Below are 15301 nucleotides of genomic sequence, written 5' to 3' on the forward strand. Positions count from 1 at the left end.
TCTGTCTCTCTCTCGCTCTCTCTCTGTCTCTCTCTCTCTCTGTCTGTCTTTTTCTCTCTCTCTCTGTCTGTCTTTTTCTCTCTCTCTCTGTCTGTCTTTTTCTCTCTCTCTCTGTCCGTCCGTCTCTCTGTGTCTCTCTCTGTCTGTGTCTCTCTCTGTCTGTCCCTCTCTCTCTGTCTGTCCCTCTCTCTCTGTCTGTCCGTGTCTCTCTCTGTCCGTCTCTGTCTGTCCGTCTCTGTCTGTCCGTCTCTGTCTGTCCGTCTCTCTCTCTGTCTGTCCGTCTCTGTCCGTGTCTCTCTCTCTCTGTCTGTCCGTGTCTCTCTCTCTCTGTCTGTCCGTGTCTCTCTCTCTGTCTGTCTGTCTCTCTCTCTCTGTCCGTCTCTCTCTCTCTCTGTCCGTCTCTCTCTCTCTCTCTCTGTCCGTCTCTCTCTCTCTCTCTCTGTCCGTCTCTCTCTCTGTCCGTCCGTCTCTCTCTCTCTGTCCGTCCGTCTCTCTCTCTCTCTCTCCGTCCGTCTCTCTCTCTCTCTCTCCGTCCGTCTCTCTCTCTCTCTCTCTGTCCGTCCGTCTCTCTCTCTCTCTCTCTCTGTCCGTCCGTCTCTCTCTCTCTCTCTCTGTCCGTCCGTCTCTCTCTCTCTCTCTCTGTCCGTCCGTCTCTCTCTCTCTCTCTCTGTCCGTCCGTCTCTCTCTCTCTCTCTGTCCGTCCGTCCCTCTCTCTCTCTGTCCGTCCGTCCCTCTCTCTCTCTGTCCGTCCGTCCCTCTCTCTCTCTGTCCGTCCGTCCCTCTCTCTCTCTGTCCGTCCGTCTCTCTCTCTCTGTCCGTCCGTCTCTCTCTCTCTCTCTCTGTCCGTCCATCTCTGTCTCTCTCTCTGTCCGTCCGTCTCTCTCTCTCTCTCTCTGTCCGTCCATCTCTGTCTCTCTCTCTGTCCGTCCGTCTCTCTCTCTCTCTCTGTCCGTCCGTGTCTCTGTCTCTCTCTCTGTCCGTCCGTCTCTGTCTCTCTCTCTGTCCGTCTCTGTCTCTCTCTGTCCGTCTGTCTCTGTCTGTCCGTCTCTCTCTCTCCCTGTCTGTGTCTCTCTGTGTGTCTGTCTCTCTGTCTGTCCGTCCGTCTCTCTCTCTCTGTCTGTCCGTCTCTCTCTCTGTCTGTCCGTCTCTCTCTCTCTCTGTCCGTCTCTCTCTCTCTCTCTCTGTCTGTCTCACTCTCTGTCTGTCTGTCTCACTCTCTGTCTGTCTCACGCTCTGTCTGTCTCACGCTCTGTCTGTCTCACGCTCTGTCTCAGCCTGTGTCTCGCTCTGTCTCAGTATGTGTCTCTGTCTCAGTCTGTGTCTCTCTCTGTCTCAGTCTGTGTCTCTCTCTGTCTCAGTCTGTGTCTCTCTCTGTCTCACTCTCCGTCCGTCTCTCTCTCTCTCTCTCCGTCCGTCCGTGTCTCTCTCTCTGTCCGTCCGTGTCTCTCTCTCTCTCTCTCTCTGTCCGTCCGTCCCTCTCTCTCTCTGTCCGTCCGTCCCTCTCTCTCTCTGTCCGTCCGTCCCTCTCTCTCTCTGTCCGTCCGTCCCTCTCTCTCTCTGTCCGTCCGTCCCTCTCTCTCTCTGTCCGTCCGTCTCTCTCTCTCTGTCCGTCCGTCTCTCTCTCTCTGTCCGTCCGTCTCTCTCTCTCTCTGTCCGTACGTCCCTGTCTCTCTCTCTGTCCGTCCGTCCCTCTCTCTCTGTCCGTCCGTCTCTCTCTCTCTCTGTCCGTACGTCCCTGTCTCTCTCTCTGTCCGTCCGTCCCTGTCTCTCTCTCTGTCCGTCCGTCTCTGTCTCTCTCTCTGTCCGTCCGTCCCTCTCTCTCTCTGTCCGTCCTTCCCTCTCTCTCTCTGTCCGTCCGTCCCTCTCTCTCTCTGTCCGTCCGTCTCTCTCTCTCTGTCCGTCCGTCTCTCTCTCTCTCTGTCCGTCCGTCTCTGTCTCTCTCTCTGTCCGTCCGTCTCTGTCTCTCTCTCTGTCCGTCCGTCCCTCTCTCTCTCTGTCCGTCCGTCTCTCTCTCTGTCCGTCCGTCTCTCTCTCTCTCTGTCCGTCCGTCCGTCTCTCTCTCTCTCTCTGTCCGTCCGTCTCTCTCTCTCTCTCTGTCCGTCCGTCTCTCTCTCTCTCTGTCCGTCCGTCCCTGTCTCTCTCTCTGTCCGTCCGTCTCTGTCTCTCTCTCTGTCCGTCCGTCCCTCTCTCTCTCTGTCCGTCCTTCCCTCTCTCTCTCTGTCCGTCCGTCCCTCTCTCTCTCTGTCCGTCCGTCTCTCTCTCTCTGTCCGTCCGTCTCTCTCTCTCTCTGTCCGTCCGTCTCTGTCTCTCTCTCTGTCCGTCCGTCTCTGTCTCTCTCTCTGTCCGTCCGTCCCTCTCTCTCTCTGTCCGTCCGTCTCTCTCTCTGTCCGTCCGTCTCTCTCTCTCTCTGTCCGTCCGTCCGTCTCTCTCTCTCTCTCTGTCCGTCCGTCTCTCTCTCTCTCTCTGTCCGTCCGTCTCTCTCTCTCTCTGTCCGTCCGTCTCTCTCTCTCTCTGTCCGTCCGTCTCTCTCTCTCTGTCCGTCCGTCTGTCTCTCTCTCTGTCCGTCTGTCTCTGTCTGTCCGTCTCTCTCTCTCCCTGTCTGTGTCTCTCTGTGTGTCTGTCTCTCTGTCTGTCCGTGTGTCTCTCTCTCTCTGTCTGTCCGTCTCTCTCTCTGTCTGTCCGTCTCTCTCTCTCTGTCTGTCCGTCTCTCTCTCTCTGTCTGTCCGTCTCTCTCTCTCTGTCTGTCCGTCTCTCTCTCTCTGTCTGTCCGTCTCTCTCTCTCTGTCCATCTCTCTCTCTGTCTCAGTCTGTGTCTCTCTTTCTCTGTCTGTCTCACTCTCTGTCTGTCTCACGCTCTGTCTCAGCCTGTGTCTCGCTCTGTCTCAGTATGTGTCTCTGTCTCAGTCTGTGTCTCTCTCTGTCTCAGTCTGTGTCTCTCTCTCTGTCTCAGTCTGTCTCTCTCTCTGTCTCAGTCTGTCTCTCTCTCTGTCTCAGTCTGTCTCTCTCTGTCTCACTCTCTGTCTGTCTCTCTCTATCTCTCTCTTTCTGTCTGTCTCGCTCTCTCTCTCCCTTTGTCTCTCTGTGTGTGTCTCTCTCTGTGTGTGTCTCTCTCTGTCTGTGTCTCTCTGTGTGTCTGTCTGTCTGTCTGTGTCTGTCTCTCTGTCTCTCTCTGTATGTCTCTCTCTGTCTCTCTCTTTGTCTTTTTCTCTCTCTCTGTGTCTTTCTCTCTCTCTCTCTGTCTTTCTCTCTCACTCCGTCTGTCTGTCTCTTTCTCTCTCACTCCGTCTGTCTGTCTCTCTCTGTCTCTCTGTCCGTCTCTCTCTCTTTCTGTCTCTCTGTTCGTCTCTCTCTCTCTCTGTCTCTCTGTCCGTCTCTCTCTCTCTCTCTGTCTCTCTGTCCGTCTCTCTCTCTCTGTCCGTCTCCCTCTCTCTGTCCGTCTCCCTCTCTCTGTCCGTCTCCCTCTCTCTCCCTCACCCTCTGTCTGTCCCTCTCCCTCACCCTCTGTCTGTCCCTCTCCCTCACCCTCTGTCTGTCCCTCTCCCTCACCCTCTGTCTGTCCGTCTCCCTCACCCTCTGTCTGTCCGTCTCCCTCACCCTCTGTCTGTCCGTCTCCCTCACCCTCTGTCTGTCCGTCTCCCTCACCCTCTGTCTGTCCGTCTCCCTCACCCTCTGTCTGTCTGTCTGTCTCTCTCCCTCACCCTCTGTCTGTCTGTCTGTCTCTCTCCCTCACCCTCTGTCTGTCTGTCTGTCTCTCTCCCTCACCCTCTGTCTGTCTGTCTCTCTCTCCCTCACCCTCTGTCTGTCTGTCTCTCTCTCCCTCACCCTCTGTCTGTCTGTCTCTCTCTCTCCCTCACTGTCTCTCTCTCCCTCACTGTCTCTCTCACTCACTGTCACTCACTGTGTCACTCACTCACTGTCACTGTCTCTCTCCCTCACCCTCTGTCTGTCTGTCTCTCTCTCTCCCTCACTGTCTCTCTCTCCCTCACTGTCTCTCTCACTCACTGTCACTCACTGTGTCACTCACTCACTGTCACTGTCTCTCTCCCTCACCCTCTGTCTGTCTGTCTGTCTCTCTCCCTCACCCTCTGTCCGTCTGTCTCTCTCCCTCCGTCTGTCTCTCTCTCACCATCTGTCTCTCTCACCATCTGTCTCTCTCACCATCTGTCTCTCTCTCACCATCTGTCTCTCTCTCACCATCTGTCTCTCTCTGTCTCCCTCACTGTCTCTCTCTCCCTCACTGTCTCTCTCTCCCTCACTGTCTCTCTCTCCCTCACTGTCTCTCTCCCTCACTGTCTCTCTCCCTCACTGTCTCTCTCTCCCTCACTGTCTCTCTCTCCCTCACTGTCTCTCTCTCCCTCACTGTCTCTCTCTCCCTCACTGTCTCTCTCTCCCTCACTGTCTCTCTCCCTCACTGTCTCTCTCAATCTCACTGTCTCACTGTGTATCTGTCTCTCCCTCACTGTCTCCCTCTCTCACTGTGTCTCTCTCCCTCACTGTGTCTCTCTCCCTCACTGTGTCTCTCTCAGTCTCTCTGTCTCTCTCACTGTGTCTGTGTCACTCACTCACTGTCACTGTCTCTCCCTCCCTCACTGTCTCTCCCTCTCAGTCTCTCTCTCTCTCTGTGTCTGTCTATCACTCACTCACTGTGTCACTCACTCACCGTCACTGTCTCTATCTCTCGCTGTCTCACTGTCTCTCTCTCTCGCTGTCTCGCTCGCTCTCTCCCTCACTGTGTCACTCTCCCTCACTGTGTCTCTCTCCCTCACTGTGTCTCTCTCCCTCACTGTGTCTCTCTCCCTCACTGTGTCTCTCTCCCTCACTGTGTCTCTCTCACTGTGTCTGTCTCTCTCACTGTGTCTGTCTGTCACTCACTCTGTCACTGTCTCTCCCTCCCTCACTGTCACTGTCTCTCCCTCCCTCACTGTGTCTGTATCACTCACTGTGTCACTCACTCACCGTCACTGTCTCCCTCCCTCACTGTCTCTCTGTCTCTCACAGTCTCTCAGTCTCTCACAGTCTCACTGTCTCTCACAGTCTCACTGTCTCTCACAGTCTCTCAGTCTCTCACAGTCTCACTGTCTCTCACAGTCTCTCAGTCTCTCACAGTCTCACTGTCTCTCTCAGTCTCTCAGTCTCTCTCAGTCTCTCACTGTCTCTCTCACTGTCTCTCTGTCTCTCACTGTCTCTCTCACTGTCTCACTGTCTCTCTCACTGTTTCTCTCACTGTTTCTCTCACAGTCTCTCTCACTGTCTCTCTCACAGTCTCTCTCACAGTCTCTCTCACTGTCTCTCAGTGTCTCTCACTGTCTCTCTCAGTCTCTCAGTCTCTCACAGTCTCTCTCAGTCTCACAGTCTCTCTCACAGTCTCTCTCTGTCTCTCACTGTCTCTCACAGTCTCTCTCACAGTCTCTCTCACAGTCTCTCTCACAGTCTCTCTCTCTCGCTGTCTCGCTCGCTCTCTCCCTCACTGTGTCACTCTCCCTCACTGTGTCTCTCTCCCTCACTGTGTCTCTCTCCCTCACTGTGTCTCTCTCCCTCACTGTGTCTCTCTCCCTCACTGTGTCTCTCTCACTGTGTCTGTCTCTCTCACTGTGTCTGTCTGTCACTCACTCTGTCACTGTCTCTCCCTCCCTCACTGTCACTGTCTCTCCCTCCCTCACTGTGTCTGTATCACTCACTGTGTCACTCACTCACCGTCACTGTCTCCCTCCCTCACTGTCTCTCTGTCTCTCACAGTCTCTCAGTCTCTCACAGTCTCACTGTCTCTCACAGTCTCACTGTCTCTCACAGTCTCTCAGTCTCTCACAGTCTCACTGTCTCTCACAGTCTCACTGTCTCTCACAGTCTCACTGTCTCTCACAGTCTCACTGTCTCTCACAGTCTCACTGTCTCTCTCAGTCTCTCAGTCTCTCTCAGTCTCTCACTGTCTCTCTCACTGTCTCTCTGTCTCTCACTGTCTCTCTCACTGTCTCACTGTCTCTCTCACTGTTTCTCTCACAGTCTCTCTCACTGTCTCTCTCACAGTCTCTCTCACAGTCTCTCTCACTGTCTCTCAGTGTCTCTCACTGTCTCTCTCAGTCTCTCAGTCTCTCACAGTCTCTCTCAGTCTCACAGTCTCTCTCACAGTCTCTCTCTGTCTCTCACTGTCTCTCACAGTCTCTCACAGTCTCTCACAGTCTCTCTCACAGTCTCTCTCACAGTCTCACAGTCTCTCTCAGTCTCTCACTGTCTCTCTCACTGTCTCTCAGTCAATCAGTCTCTCACTGTCTCTCTCACTGTCTCTCTCTCAGTCTCTCTCAGTCTCTCTCACAGTCTCTCTCACAGTCTCTCTCACAGTCTCTCTCACAGTCTCTCTCACAGTCTCTCTCACAGTCTCTGTCTCTCTCACTGTCTCAGTCTCACTGTCTCTCACACTGTCTCTCTCACTGTCTCTCACACTGTCTCTCTCACTGTCTCTCTCACTGTCTCTCAGTCTCTCACTGTCTCTCTCAATGTCTCTCACTGTCTCTCTCACAGTCTCTCACTGTCTCTCTCAGTCTCTCACTGTCTCTCTCAGTCTCTCTCAGTCTCTCAGTATCTCACTGTCTCTCTCACTGTCTCTCTCAGTCTGTCTCTCACTGTCTCTCTCAGTCTCTCACTGTCTCTCTCACTGTCTCTCTCACTGTCTCTCTCACTGTCTCAGTCTCTCACTGTCTCAGTCTCTCACTGTCTCTCTCACTGTCTCTCAGTCTCTCACTGTCTCTCTCACTGTCTCAGTCTCACTGTCTCTCTCAGTCTCTCTCAGTCTCTCACTGTCTCTCTCACTGTCACTGTCCTCTCACTGTCTCTCTCACTGTCTCACTGTCCTCTCACTGTCTCTCTCACTGTCTCACTGTCTCTCACAGTCTCTGTCAGTCTTTCTCAGTCTCTCACTGTCTCTCTCACTGTCTCTCAGTCTCTCACTGTCTCTCTCAGTCTCTCACTGTCTCTCAGTCTCTCTCACTGTCTCTCTCACTGTCTCACTGTCTCTCACTGTCTCTCTCACTGTCTCTCACTGTCTCTCTCACTGTCTCACTGTCTCTCACTGTCTCTCTCACTGTCTCTCTCACTGTCTCACAGTCTCTCTTTCTCTCACAGTCTCTCACTGTCTCTCTCACTGTCTCTCTCACTGTCTCTCTGTCTCTCACTGTCTCTCACTGTCTCTCACTGTCTCTCACTGTCACTGTCCTCTCACTGTCTCTCTCACTGTCTCTCACAGTCTCTCACAGTCTCTCTCAGTCTCTCTCACTGTCTCTCTCACTGTCTCTCTCACTGTCTCTCTCAGTCTCACTGTCTCTCTCACTGTCTCTCACTGTCTCTCAGTCTCTCACTGTCTCACACTGTCTCTCTCAGTCTCTCACTGTCTCTCTCACTGTCTCTCTCACTGTCTCAGTCTCACTGTCTCTCTCAGTCTCTCACTGTCTCTCTCACTGTCTCACTGTCTCTCTCACAGTCTCTCTCACAGTCTCTCACAGTCTCTCACTGTCTCTCACTGTCTCTCTCACTGTCACTGTCTCTCACGGTCTCTCAGTCTCACTGTCTCTCTCAGTCTCTCTCAGTCTCTCACTGTCTCTCTCTCAGTCTCTCTCTCAGTCTCTCACTGTCTCTCTCACTGTCTCAGTCTCTCACTGTCTCTCTCACTGTCTCTCAGTCTCTCACTGTCTCTCTCACTGTCTCTCTCACTGTCTCTCACTGTCTCTCTCACTGTCTCTCTCACTGTCTCTCTGTCTCTCACTGTCTCTCTCACTGTCTCTCTCAGTCTCACTGTCTGTCCCGCACTGTCTCTCTCAGTCCCTCACTGTCTCTCTCAGTCTCTCTCAGTCTCTCTGTCTCACTGTCTCTCTCAGTCTCTCACTGTCTCTCTCTCAGTCTCTCACTGTCTGTCTCTCAGTCTCTCTCACTGTCTGTCTCACTGTCTCTCTCCCTGTCTCTCTCCCTGTCTCTCTCAGTCTCTCACTGTCTCTCACTGTCTCTCACTGTCTCACTGTCTCTCAGTCCCTCACTGTCTCTCTCAGTCCCTCACTGTCTCACAGTCTCTCACTGTCTCTCTCACTGTCTCTCTCACTGTCTCTCACTGTCTCTCTCACAGTCTCTCAGTCTCTCACTGTCTCTCTCACTGTCTCTCTCACTGTCTCTCTCCCTGTCTCTCTCAGTCTCTCAGTCTCTCAGTCTCTCACTGTCTCACTGTCTCTCTCAGTCCCTCACTGTCTCTCTCAGTCCCTCACTGTCTCTCTCACTGTCTCTCACTGTCTCTCTCACTGTCTCTCTCACTGTCTCTCTCACTGTCTCTCTCTCAGTCCCTCACCGTCTCTCTCAGTCCCTCACTCTCACCGTCTCTCTCAGTCCCTCACTCTCACCGTCTCTCTCAGTCCCTCACTGTCTCTCTCAGTCCCTCACTGTCTCTCAGTCCCTCACTGTCTCTCTCAGTCCCTCACTGTCTCACAGTCTCTCACTGTCTCACAGTCTCTCACTGTCTCTCTCACTGTCTCTCTCACAGTCTCTCAGTCTCTCACTGTCTCTCTCACTGTCTCTCTCACTGTCTCTCTCACTGTCTCTCTCACTGTCTCTCTCTCAGTCCCTCACCGTCTCTCTCAGTCCCTCACTCTCACCGTCTCTCTGTCCCTCACTCTCACCGTCTCTCAGTCCCTCACTCTCACCGTCTCTCAGTCTCTCACTGTCTCTCTCACTGTCTCTCTCTCAGTCCCTCACCGTCTCTCTCAGTCCCTCACTCTCACCGTCTCTCTCAGTCCCTCACTCTCACCGTCTCTCTCAGTCCCTCACTCTCACCGTCTCTCTCAGTCCCTCACTCTCACCGTCTCTCTCAGTCTCTCACTCTCACCGTCTCTCTCAGTCTCTCACTCTCACTGTCTCTCTGTCTCAGTTTATATATATATATATATATATATATATATATATATATATATATATATATATATATTTTATATACATGTTATTAAAAACAAACGGGTGAAAAAAGAAGGTGTGGGGAGAAAAAAGATAAAGAGAGATGAGTGTTATGGAGTAAGAGCAATGTTATGGAGAAAGAGGACAGAAGAGAATTCCCTAACTGACATAGGAAGTGGTTCCAGGGTTCCAGGAAATGGCTTCCATAATAGGAATCATCACTGGCACATGGAAGGGGAGCGACATGACAAAGATGCCTTCATATCCTCTTTAAAAGTTCCTACTAGCCTACTTAACCACATGAAGTTGTGCTTGTTGGAAACAGCAGTCATTGGTCAGCATTGGTGTGGGGGAAAAAAAAAAAAAAGACCCTCTGGAGAACCTTTTTGTTTAACTTTTGTATCCAAGTGGTTTATGGGTATCCTATTGATTCTTATGGCATTGTAGATACAATTCAATACCAGTGTAGAGTATAAACTATTACAATCTATTCTAGCTACAACCATTTAATTTCACACCATTTTTATTAACACTTCCAAATTTGTGAAATCAGATCTCACAGAAAAATCTGAATTTCCGATTGGGAGTTACAGGATTTTTGGAGCACTATTATCAGGAAATGACAATATTTCTTGTAGCTCAAAGAAACAATGTGCAGTAGGAAATAGGTTTGTTAATCATTATTCTGTTTTGAAATCCATTTTAAGATTGCCCAGCACTACAGGCTTGCTTTTTTTTTTCCTTGCTGAACAGATAAGTTATATTAACAGTTTTCTAGCTAAATCACTAACAAAAGATTATTACTGTTGTGGAATGTGTTTATACCCTTTTAATGTAATTCAATGTACCTTTGTATTGTGAAGTTATTTTAGCTGTATAACCAACATCTGATTTCTTTGCTAATGGTGCCATTTTTGCTTCAGTTCGTCCTTTGTTGTTTTACAAATGAGGCTAGCCATTATCTGATAATTTCCACTACTACCATCCATCTGTCATTGTGTAAATATTGCTATACATAAAATGCAGTCTCACCACTTTTTCCTTCTCATCAAGTTTATGTCTTGGGTCTGAATTAAAATATCTGGGAAATACATGGTTAATAAGTGCTAAATTGCTAAATTAACCTAGCAATGACAGACAGGTTGATAACACCTTAATAGATAACACCACAGGGAACAGAGAACAGGCAGGTAATCAAACCTACAGAAGCTCAGTAAAATATAGAACAGTATTACAAAATTAATATATACAAAAAACATACTGCTTGGCTAGCGGTCTACAAGAGAACACTAAATACATGTAGGCTACAATGAAACATGGAAATAAGTAAAAAGATCATGACAGCAGAGCTATGTTATTAACAGCATAGATTTAAGAACTCTTGAGAATACTCGAGATGAATTCTAAGCAAAAGCACAAAGGCTGAGAAGGTAATGCAAAACAGTCTGATCAATTCTCTCAGAACAGACTGCTCCAAGAAAACAGTTCAAAAATAAAGAAAAAAACAAAAACAGAGCCCTGTACAGAACAACTTTCTCAGCAGAACATCAAATTCTTCTGGAGAAACATTGCAGAATCTGCCTAGTTATCTCACATCTTCAAGGATCCTGCTATTTGATGCTCTCCACGAACACCTTGCGAGAGGGCATTTACTCCAATTACCAGGAATCCAGGAATTCTACCAGACTGGTTTGGAGTGACCTTTCTGCTCTCAAAAGGCAAAGAACGTGAAAAACACCTATTGAGCAACATCACCATCCTACCAACAGAAGAATACTATCGCTAACTCGAACTGAAATATTGTGATCTGAAGTATTTTCTCAAGTCTGTAAATCTGAGTCTGTTTATGTTTTGTGAAGACTGCAAAAGTGTCAGTGAATGTGATGAGATACTCTCGTAGATCAGCTAGAGGAGGAGGATTAGCCCTTACTAATACCACGCTGGTGGCCTGGAAAACACTGAAATCCCTTTCCAAAAGTTACAAGGTAGTGGATGATTACTGGCTATGTGGGCCTGGGGGTAACCAGGAAATTTTTTCCCCATCCTAGCTGCACATAGGGTAATATAAGTGCCATTTCTAACCATGGAATGCAGGTTTTTAAAAGGTTTCTAGCCAACATTCATTCTTAAAAATAGTCTTTATTTGTAGTTAGGGATACCCATGAAAGCAGCTTTACCTCATTCTTTTAATCCAAACTACATACATCAAGTTGTAGTTTGAAATTGTACCACTGATATTTAGTGAATCATTTGATTTTTGACCTAGTAACTGTCAGATATACTATGCAATTATTCAGAATTACTGAGCATACCAAAATTTAGGCATCAAGCCTTAAGATTATGATGTGAGCTTTTTTTTTTTTATTTTTATTTTAGATCAATGACTCCTCACTCTCACATACTAGTCAAAAATAGGAGTGTCTATTGTTTGAAGCTAGTTATTGCCAATTTGAATGACTATATAAACATAGCATCAATCACAGCATCAGGTGATTTCCAGCTGAAATGTAGTCACTGAATTTCTCAAGGCTATTTTGAGTACTATTTTGTATTGCTTCCTTTGTATGTTGTAAAATCGTTTCAGTAAATACTTGAAATTAACTAGGGTGTAAAATACTATAAATTATGGAGTTTAAAAAAAGAAGACAGCAAGTGTACATTCACAAGGATTACACCACACACACACACAGACACACCCACCCATCTCCTGTACCTGCTGATCATAACACATACAATCTGCTGTACCTGCTGATCAGTCTGCATTTTTCGTCCCACCACTCGGAAGGTGTTGTTGCTGGGGTTATGGTAGATCTGTACTCTGCTGAAGTTCTGGGGGCCTGTGCCTGCTGGAATCCATTTCTTATTGGCATCATCGTAGATCATTACCGTGGCCCTTGCCTGACAAATACTGGACTCACTAAGAGAGGTTGAGAAAGACAGACAAACACAAAAAGGAGAAATTAAAAATAAATACAATCCCAACCAGCATTAACAATGACTTGAAATGCTCATTTGTCTACATACAGAGAAGAAAGAACAGCAGGGTACCTGATAACAGCCCATTACCACACATGTCCATAGGCACACACTCTCATACAGGATTACATTTGAGTTTAAAAGAAATCATTATACATCGTCAAATATAAGTGAAATACACAAGGTTTCCAGAGAAACCTGAAATGTTTCAGACAGCAATCCATCATCTGTGCAGAGTGCTTCAGAATCTGTAGGAGGAGGAAGCAGTTTATACTCGAAAAAGGTAGATGTTTAAACCCTAACATTCATTCCACAGGTTTCTAAAGTTCCAAGAGTGTAGATCTTTTTCTCTGAAAACCTTGTGTACTTCACAAGGTTGATGCCTCCAGGATGATGCCTCATCCTTTTTAGGATTCTGAAGTATTTTAAATATAATATTAGCTACTGCTTTATTTGTAGGATAAGTCAGTAATAAAGGATTTATGGTTGTCTTAACAATAGACTGTTTATAGATGTGTGTCCACTCTCTGAACTGGTAAAACATGAACAAAGGCATAATTTATGACTTCCTTAGTTATGATTTTCCACAGTTATGAAAGTATTAGAGATGTCACCGATTCAATATCACATATCAGAATCGGGCCAATATCAGCAAAAATGCTGGATCGTATATTACAAAAATTTAAGGAACGTGATCCAATAAATCTAAAATCAAAATCAAAAATGTATTTATATAGTGCTTTTTACAACAGATATCACAAAGCAGCTTTACAAATGTCCAAGTCCAAGCCTTCTTTGAGCAAGTCAAGGGTGACAGTCGCAAGGAAAAACTCCCTAGAGAATGAAGACGAAACCTTGAGAGCAACCAAGGGGGAGCCCCCATCCTACTATGGCCACAGTAATAATAATTTTAGGAGAAAATTAAATAACTAATAATAAAATGGAAAAAAAAAAAAAAGCAATTAATGTCTAGTCCAATTTTCTAGATGTCCTAGTCTTGTCTTGAGGTGTGCATGAGCCTGAGACCCATCCCACAAGAGAACGTCCATTAAGGGAATCAGAGAGGTAGTTGGCTGGGGTGGAGGGAGTAGTCATGGCAGCTGAGACGGGTTGAAGCTCAATAACATCACTGATATCAGCGGTAGGTATACTGCGGCAGAAAGAGAGACTATAAAGCCGAGTATCATCAGCGTAGCAGTGGAAACTACCACAGTATTTATGTATAATGTCACCTAGAGGTAGGTTATATATAAGAAAAAAAACAAAGGCCCTAGAACAGATCTTTCTGAGACACCTTGTGGTATGCAACCAGCTAGATAAGATTCAAACCAGTAAAAGGCTATTCTCCTAATCCCACCAAGATTTGTTGTCTATATAGTAAAATATTCTGATCTATAGGGTCAAATGCTGTACTCAGCTCAACCAATATAAGCAAAGAGACATAACCCTGGACAGAAGCCAACAACAGGTCATTAACGATTTTAAATTCCATTCTGTTTCCATTCTGTGATTATGCCTAAACTCTTACTGAAAGACTTCATGTATTTGCTTCTGATTCAGATATGATTTTAGCTGCTAAGCTACAGCTTTTTCTAGGATCTTGGAAATCAATGGAAGGTTCGGGATCAGCCTGTAGCATGGGTCGAGGTTAGATTTATTGTTAAGTGTTCAGATTACTGATAATTTGAATGATTTAGGTTCAATGAAGAGTTTATTAAATTTAGTAAAGGTTCAATTACATTAAGTAGGATTTCCTTAAGAAAGTGTGTGGGCAGTGACTAGTAAGCAAGTGCAGGATTTTGAGCACAGGATCAGAGATGTAAGTTCTGGCGCTTGGAAAGGTGTAAAGGATTCTAGTCGTTTTTGGCTTAGTTGTTCTGATTTCTAAGTAGCTGTCCCATGTCATGTGCTTAATTTTCTCATTATAGAAATTCATGAACTCATTACTACTGTGTGATGTTGTAATATGAACATTGGTGTCAATTTTAGTCCTAGTTAGATGTCCAATTGTACTAAAAAGAAATCTAATAGAAAATAACAAAAATAATCCTAGAGTCAAGAGATAAGATGTTTGAGCGGTAATAAGTGCTTTTCTATACTTGAGAAGGCTCTTCTTCCATGCAAGCTGGAAGACTGCAAGCTTAGTGTGGCGCCATTTATGTTATATTTTTCAAGTGTTTTGTTTTAAATTGTGAATGTGATCATTATACAAAAAGGTTGTAATTTTTGCCCCTAATTTTTTTTATTCTTAAGTGGAGCAACAGCATTAAGTGTGAAGCAGAATAATGTTTCTAAACATTCAGTTATTTCATCAAGTTCTGTGGGGTTTGAGGGTATCCTAGACTTAAATGATAAGTCTGGGATATTCACAATAAATCTAGGTGCAGTGGCTTACGTGATCATATTGTGGGTTTTGGTCACTATCAAAGTGAATATTTAAATCACTAACAATAATAGCTGGTTCTACTAGAGTGACTAGATTAGAAAGGATAGCTGTAAATTCCTCAAGAAATTCTGAGGAGGGACATAACACACAAATTTCAGCTAAAATAAGCCTCTTCCATTCCATGATGTCCAGTGATTCACTAAAAACAATATTAATGACTGCATCAGTTTCGCCAAACAACATCACATGCTGGCGCAACACTTTATTTGGATTAGAACGCAAAACAATGCTTCATGGTGCGCATGTCTCTAGCTCAAGTACACCATATTGCTAAAAAGGTATTCCAATCACCCATCCAAACCACTGAATTCAGCGGTTCCACTTGCATGGCCACAGGTGTATAAAACCAAGCACCTAGGCATGCAGACTGCTTCTACAAACATTTGTGAAAGAATGGTTCACTCTCAGGAGCTCAGTGAATTCCAGTGTAGTACCGTGATATGACTGGACTTGTTACACCATGTTACACCTTGTGTCCTGAAATTCCCTCGCTACTAAATATTCCACAGTGAACGGTCAGTGGTATTATAACAAAGGGAAAGTGACTGGGGATGACTGCAATTCAGCGACGAAATGGTAGGCCACGTAAAATGACAGAGCGTGGTCAGCAGATGCTGAGGTGCATAGTTCTCTAACTTTATGCAGAATCAGATGCTACAGACCTCCAAACTTGATGTGGCCTTCAAATTAGCTCAAGAACAGTGCAAAGAGAGCGTCATGGAATATGTTTCCATGGCTGAGAAGCTGCATCCAAGCCATCTATTCATCTATCCAGAGCAGTGCAGACATGTTCTCTGGAATGACGAATCGTGCTCCTCCATCTGGCAATCTGATGGACGATTCTGGGTTTGGCGGTTGCCATAAGAACAGTACTTCTCTGAGTGCACTGTGCCAAGTGTAAAGTTTGGTGGAGGGGGGATAATGGTGTGGGATTGTTTTTCAGGAGTTGGCCCCTGA

General features: G+C 46.7%; 1 protein-coding gene across 1 annotated transcript in view; it reads right to left on the reverse strand.

Annotated features, from left to right (window-relative positions):
• The window catches only part of vaspb (vasodilator stimulated phosphoprotein b), a 61030-nt gene that overhangs the window by 24241 nt on the left and 21488 nt on the right, over positions 1 to 15301 (reverse strand). The window contains exon 2 of the mRNA XM_035525729.1: positions 11668 to 11839. Within this exon, the coding sequence (XP_035381622.1) occupies positions 11668 to 11839 (172 nt within the window). The remainder of the gene's footprint in view (positions 1 to 11667; positions 11840 to 15301) is intronic.

This window comes from Electrophorus electricus, chromosome 4 (assembly GCF_013358815.1).
Source record: "Electrophorus electricus isolate fEleEle1 chromosome 4, fEleEle1.pri, whole genome shotgun sequence".
NCBI lineage: Eukaryota > Metazoa > Chordata > Actinopteri > Gymnotiformes > Gymnotidae > Electrophorus > Electrophorus electricus.